The sequence below is a fragment of the Sapajus apella genome, unplaced genomic scaffold (genome assembly GCF_009761245.1).
Source record: "Sapajus apella isolate SASKATOON/1434 unplaced genomic scaffold, GSC_monkey_1.0 scaffold3, whole genome shotgun sequence".
Taxonomy (NCBI): Eukaryota; Metazoa; Chordata; class Mammalia; order Primates; family Cebidae; genus Sapajus; species Sapajus apella.
Window position 1 is genome coordinate 30,085,110 of NW_022436943.1, and position 7,613 is coordinate 30,092,722.

The 7,613-nt window shown below is 38.3% G+C and overlaps 1 protein-coding gene across 4 annotated transcripts in view; it reads left to right on the forward strand.

The window, feature by feature from the left end:
* Nucleotides 1-4,973, forward strand: part of ZFPM2 (zinc finger protein, FOG family member 2) — a 465,431-nt gene extending 460,458 nt beyond the window's left edge. For all 4 annotated transcript variants that reach the window (XM_032251596.1, XM_032251604.1, XM_032251622.1 and 1 more), the window contains one exon: nt 1,466-4,973. In XM_032251596.1, coding sequence (XP_032107487.1) covers nt 1,466-3,957 — 2,492 coding nt within the window. In that variant the 3' untranslated portion in view covers nt 3,958-4,973. The remainder of the gene's footprint in view (nt 1-1,465) is intronic.
* Nucleotides 4,974-7,613: the final 2,640 nt, after the last annotated feature.

Here is a 7,613-nt window from a genome sequence, read left to right on the forward strand (position 1 = left end):
TTTTAAGGCCCTCTTTGAATACCAAGGTGGCAACTATTCCCATTTAATTTGGAATTGTGTGCCAGCTATTTTTAGTTTCATTTCATAGCATTCTAATTATCATATTTTAAAAAATGAATTTAATCAAATGTACAGAATTCTATTAACTTTAAATAATTTTAGGTACATTCTTGCATGGAACAAACTAGGGACTGAGAATAGTAATTCTTTAGTACCTGTAATATGAACCTTGTAGGACACCTCTGGGTGACGTTCTTAGCTGTCTTTGCCTGGATTAGATAATTTTAAAATAGAAATACATGTTGAGTTTTAAAATACTGCTGTAACCTCCAGTGCTCTAGTACAAGCTTCTGTCTTCGAACCTTTTTGTAAAAGTAGGGATTTCCCTTCTACTCATCCTCTTTCCTTACCCTACAAATGAGCTATCTTCACGTAGATGATAAAGCAGGGGAAGCAGAAACAAATTGGTTATCTCAGATGGTTAGTAAAGTCATATGCGAAACAAATAGAACAGAATACAGGAGCCCCTTCAGCTAAATGGAAAAATAAATATTGGATTAATTAAGGAAAAAGGAGACAAGGATAGGAAGCCCCTTTTATGACTACAGGACTAGGTACCTCTGCCATGTTGTTGGCTTATAAATATAAAAGACAGTTCTTATTTTAGTACAGAGTACAAAAAGCCTGATTTTACCATATGCTGACCAATGCAAGCTAGAGTCAACTTTAGTGACACCCACCACAGTCAATGGTGATATTCAAAATATTTAATCATGGACTAGAAATAGGCAGTGATCAGTCAGCATGGATACCAATCTGAAGTGACTATATTAGTGTACTGGCAGACTGTATTAGCCTAGCTAAATATCAGCCCTGGATAGAGATAAACTATATTTAGTAAAACTAATGCATAAAATTTTAAATATATATTAAATATAAATTAGGAAGTTATTACTTTACAAAATGGTTCCTATTTGGTGTCTTTAGAATAGAACTTTTATGTAGTGCATTGAGAGTTTTATTTGATTTGCATTGGTTTTCAGTACCAACCCTAATGAATGCTCACTTCTTTCTAATGGAGATCCTAATGTTATAGTAAGAAGGTTATTGGATTAATAATTATAAAATCCAAGGCTTAGGCATGGCTTCATCACTTAATAGCTTCATTACCATAATCAATTTCCTTAGCCTCCTTCAGTGTGTTTTCTCATCTGTAAAATGGAGAGAGTGACACTTATTCCACGTTGATGCCATGTATTCATGAAAGTACTTTGAAAACTATAAAGTGCTATTACTGTTATCATACACAGTAAGAGATGTCACAAGAAAACAGTTAATATCACAAATGAGATTCTGAAAGATTTCACTCCTATTGTGTTGCAAACATTAGGTCATTAGTTAAGGTCCCCATCATTCAAAAACCAACACCCATGTTTCATTGTTCTTATTTTGTTTGTCTCCCTAGGAGTGAAAATGGAAGAATTCCTGCCCCCTGGGGCTAGTCTAAAATGCACCGTCTGTAGCTACACTGCTGATTCTGTGATCAACTTTCACCAACACCTGTTCTCCCATCTCACTCAAGCTGCCTTCCGATGTAATCACTGCCATTTCGGCTTCCAGACTCAGAGGGAGTTATTGCAGCACCAGGAGCTCCACGTCCCTAGTGGCAAAATTCCCAGAGAAAGTGACATGGAACACTCTCCAAGTGGAACCGAAGACAGCTTACAGCCAGCCACAGACTTGTTGACCAGAAGCGAACTTCCCCAGAGCCAAAAGGCCATGCAAACTAAAGATGCAAGCTCTGACACAGAGCTGGACAAGTGTGAGAAAAAGACTCAGCTCTTTCTCACGAGCCAGAGACCAGAGATACAGCCTACAACAAATAAACAAAGCTTTTCTTACACAAAAATAAAATCTGAGCCCTCTAGCCCAAGACTTGCCTCATCGCCAGTTCAGCCTAATCTTGGTCCTTCTTTCCCTGTAGGTCCTTTCCTATCTCAGTTTTCTTTCCCCCAAGATATCACCATGGTCCCTCAAGCTTCAGAGATCTTAGCGAAGATGTCTGAACTGGTGCATCGGCGACTGAGGCATGGCAGCAGTAGCTACCCCCCTGTCATTTACAGCCCCTTGATGCCCAAGGGGGCTACTTGTTTTGAGTGTAACATAACATTCAATAATTTGGATAATTATCTAGTGCACAAAAAGCATTATTGCAGCAGCCGATGGCAGCAGATGGCCAAGTCCCCAGAGTTCCCTAGTATGTCAGAAAAGATGCCTGAAGCTTTGAGTCCCAACACTGGCCAAACCTCCATAAACCTTCTCAACCCAGCTGCTCATTCTGCTGATCCTGAGAATCCACTTCTTCAAACATCTTGCATCAATTCTTCCACTGTCTTAGATTTAATTGGGCCAAATGGGAAGGGCCATGACAAGGACTTTTCCACTCAAACTAAGAAGCTTTCTACTTCCAGTAGCAGTGATGACAAAATTAATGGAAAGCCTGTTGATGTGAAAAATCCCAGTGTCCCCTTAGTGGATGGGGAAAGTGACCCAAATAAGACTACCTGTGAAGCTTGCAACATTACCTTCAGCCGGCACGAGACGTATATGGTCCACAAACAGTATTACTGTGCTACACGCCACGACCCTCCACTAAAGAGGTCTGCTTCCAGCAAAGTGCCTGCCATGCAGAGAACCATGCGCACACGCAAGCGCAGAAAGATGTATGAGATGTGCCTACCTGAGCAGGAACAAAGGCCTCCACTGGTTCAGCAGAGATTTCTTGAGGTAGCCAACCTCAATAATCCTTGTACCTCCACTCAAGAACCCACAGAAGGGCTAGGAGAGTGCTACCACCCAAGATGTGATATCTTTCCAGGAATTGTCTCTAAGCACTTGGAAACTTCTCTGACGATCAACAAGTGTGTTCCAGTTTCCAAATGTGACACTACTCATTCCAATGTTTCCTGCCTAGAGATGGACGTACCCATAGATCTTAGCAAAAAGTGTTTATCTCAGTCTGAGCGGACAACCACGTCTCCCAAAAGGCTGCTGGACTATCACGAGTGCACTGTGTGCAAGATCAGTTTCAATAAGGTAGAAAACTATCTGGCCCACAAGCAGAATTTCTGCCCAGTTACTGCACATCAGCGTAATGACCTGGGTCAACTGGACGGCAAAGTGTTTCCGAATCCAGAAAGTGAACGAAACAGCCCTGATGTCAGCTATGAAAGAAGCATAATAAAATGTGAGAAAAATGGGAATCTGAAGCAGCCTTCCCCCAATGGAAACTTATTTTCATCCCACTTAGCAACGCTGCAAGGCCTGAAGGTCTTTAGCGAAGCCGCTCAGCTCATTGCTACAAAAGAAGAAAACAGACATTTGTTTCTTCCACAATGCCTTTACCCTGGAGCAATAAAGAAAGCAAAGGGAGCCGACCAGCTTTCTCCATATTATGGAATAAAGCCAAGTGATTACATTTCTGGCTCTCTTGTTATCCATAACACTGACATTGAGCAAAGCACAAATGCGGAAAATGAATCTCCTAAAGGCCAGGCTTCCTCAAATGGGTGTGCTGCGCTGAAGAAAGATTCTCTGCCATTGTTGCCCAAAAATAGAGGAATGGTAATAGTGAATGGTGGACTGAAACAAGATGAGAGACCCACTGCCAACCCACAGCAAGAGAACATTTCTCAGAATCCTCAGCATGAAGATGGCCACAAATCTCCTTCATGGATCTCTGAGAACCCATTAGCTGCCAATGAGAATGTGTCACCAGGAATTCCCTCAGCAGAGGAACAGTTGTCTAGTATAGCAAAAGGTGTGAATGGTTCTGCCCAGGCTCCAACCAGTGGGAAATATTGCCGGCTGTGTGATATCCAGTTCAACAACCTTTCAAACTTTATAACTCACAAGAAGTTTTATTGCTCATCACATGCAGCGGAACATGTCAAATGAACTAACTAAATAAACATCAGTCACCTTTGGTATCAGTGTTTAGTATGTTGTTCTAACCAGTCCAGAAAAAAAAAAAAATAAGCTGTTTGAATTACATCTGGGCAATCAGGAGATAATTCATTATGGCTGAGTTGAAGACTTAAGGTGTAATTTCATTACAGTCCATTAGTAAAGTGTATTATTGGTGCCATTTTCAAAACAAAATTAATTTATTTTACCAGCAGTATTCATAGCTGTGGTTATGTTATTTTTTATTTAAAAACTTTATATTAAAGTCATTTGTAATGTTATTGTATAGTTATTGTGTAGCACATATGGTTTGCACTGTATAGTAGCTTTTAAAGAAAATAGTCACAAACAATACAGAAAAGCATTTTAGAAATAGCTTCAAAAGCACTTGTGTATCTTGATTTTTTCTTATATGCTGTTGCAGATAATATGTATATGCTAAAATATAACTTGCAAAGATGTTCTAAATACACATGATATAAGTTCGCCTTAAGATTTCAATTCTTGGATAATCAGGCTCCGTTTGCACTTTATATTTTAGCAGATACAGTCTCTTAGTCACTAGGCTTTGCATTTGTATGTAGCTGTATGTTTCTGTCCATTTTCTTAATCCTAAACCTGTATGTTATATGAAGATGGCAATTTTTTTCTTGTATAGTACTTGTATTTTCTTTCGCTGATGCAGCTCTGTCTCAATTTTTAAACCTTTGCTGTTAAATGCAATACTTTGTAAAGAATGAACAAAATTACTGGAAGCAGTATTGTAAGTAATGAGGTAGTATTAATCAGTTTTATCTTTTGAAAGGCACAGTCTAAATCGAAACCCTAAACTCAATGCTGCAAGTATGAATTTAATTCATATATAAGATCTATTTAAATATAAGAGTAGCAATACTGCACCTGGTGATCACAAAGATAATGTTCTACTTCTGATAGAAATAATTTCTCAACAAATGTTGTTACTATGCATGTATATGGATGGAATAAAATTCCAGATTGTTGGAGAAGTTTGGCATACTTTTCTTCACTTTAAAATAGAAGAGAAACCCTAACTCTATTCTTTGTGATGAGAATAGTTGCAAAATGGCACTGCATAGCTGTATTAACACAATGACAAATCAGTAAAGAGAAAGATTGCCCTTTACTTATACCTAATTAATATAACTTGCTCTATTAAAATGAACTAGAAACTCCAGGCCATGAAACTAGAAAAGCTCTTCATTACAACTCTGTGTAATTAGCAGAATCTCTCTGTCTGCCTTTCCCCACCATCACTGCAGCACAGATAAAGAGCAATTTCATGTGTGTCTACAAAACTTACAACTCATATGTACAAAAATCAATACAAATGTTGGTAAAATGCACCCAAGATTCAGCTGGAGTTTACCAGAGAGAGATTACTGCATTTTGAGGAATGGTAACATGGAATGGTAAAGTTACTCTGATGGGTAAATATGTGCAAATCTCATGCTCAGAATTTGTAAAAGACCCTTGATTTTATACATCTCATTTGTATAATCTAGGGGTTTGCATACTGAGGGGGAGTGAAGAGCAGGGAATGTGGGCCTAATGGGCCAGCCAGAGGCATTGAGAATGACTCAGCAGTCATGATGGTTTCCTGCGAAAGTAGAAATCTCCTGACTTGGAAAGGCAACTACCCACTTGAGACTAAAACACACCCTTTATAGATAGATAGATTATGATGCTCTATTATTCATCCATGTTGGATCTGGTAACATAACGAACATAAATGTTGGCCTCAAGCATAACAAAGCATACAAATACTGGAAGCAGTATTTAAGTAATACTGTGACAAAACATAAGATATAATGCGTTGTCAAAAACATTTCTCTAGTTGCTTGTTGAGAATAACTATTTTCAGATTTGAAATCATGGCCTGAATTGATGCTTTCCATTTCAGTCAGTGATTAAACAGTGAGGTGAACAGAACTAATGTGCTTAATAGTGTGGAACAGGAATCTCTCAAAGTATCAGATCCTTGGGGATCAATGGAGACATTCAGAAAGACCTGTGTGGGACACAATTTGGAACTAGTAGGGCTGGCTATTCTTAAGAGAACTTTCTTCCCCAATCTCTCTTTCATCCTTTTTCCTCTTAAAGAAGAAATTAAAAAATTAGCCAAATCAACATATATTTATTAAGTGGCTTGCATCCACTATTTAGGGAATGAAGGCAAAGAAATATAACATATGACCATTTCCTCAAGGAGCTTATAATTTCATTCAATTTAGTGCTTCTCAACAATTCTCTTATTAGAATTGCCTAAGGAACATTTTAAAATGCCAACTATGTACATATTTTTGTACATTGGGCCTTACCCTAGATCAATTAAGGAAACACTCAAGCCTGTGAGCTCTGAGAATCTATATCTTATAAAACCTACCCAAGTGGTTCTAATATGCAAACAGTGTTGGGAAATATTAAATGGTAAATTAGAAAGTATGAAGGATAAGTGAGACTAAGTATAGTAAAAGAACAAAAAGATAAAAGGAAACAAATACGGGATGAAAGAGTTGGGACAGGCTGCACAAATAGGGTAGGCTCTAGGGAGGTGGGTACCGTGGTGAGGAAGGCTACCTTCAGGCCACTGTGAGATGTTTGTACACTGTATCCAAAGGATGCTTATTTCAAGGATTGTTTGTAGAGTTTAAAGTACATTCTAATAGCTGTTCACAGAAAGAAGAACATAGTGTAGGTCAAAATAGTGACATGTGGATCAGAACTAGATCCTGGAGAGTATAGAGGAAGAAAATGGTATTTCTACATGTGGCAATCACTGTATGTTACAGTACAAAAGTGGAATGCAACTGACATGTGGGGTGAAAAGTGAATAAAAAAATTTTCAAAGAGAGTTTAGATTGGAAAGAAAAGCTGAAGTGGGAGGGTTGCTTGAGCCCAGGAGTTGGATGGTCATGCCCGTGCATGGTCTCCGTACTCATGCCTGGGCTGTGTAGCAACACCCAATCTCTAAAAAAATAAATTTTAAAAAGGAAAAAGAAGTATAAATAGGGATCTGGTATCACAAGTCCTTGAGAAGCAGACGAAGGTTTATGGGCTTGCCTTATACTTTGCTTCTTAAATAGAGTCGTCAAATGAAAACTGTGTTTAGGAATGGTAGTAGAGTAAGTATGAGGTCTAGATGCTACACAGAAGCCGCTTAGTTAGAAGGTCATAGTGATATTTTCAAATGGGGGGTAATGAGAACCTGTACCAGGTAAATGAAGAAGCACAGGTGTGGATACAAGATTACATAATGAATTAATGAGTAACAAACAAGACATGGTACAAGTTAGAGAAGATGAAATCAAACAAGAAGTCAAATGTCTTGAACCCACACTGATAAGATATGTCCCATGTCCAATAAACATTGAGGTGAAAATATTACCATCGGTTGAGTAATCTAGTTGAACGGTGGTAAAAAGAACAATGGTTTATATTGTTTCTTCATATTGTTATATTTCAATCATCTATAGAATTCTAAAGCCTACTAAATCAAAATATCTTAGGTTGGAACCTCCATTTCTAGTTTTTGTTTTTTAACAAAGCAATCCTAGGCTATTCTGTGTTGTCCTTCCTTGACCACAATGGAGAACCACTGAATTAGAGGAAGTGGGAAACTGTGTGCA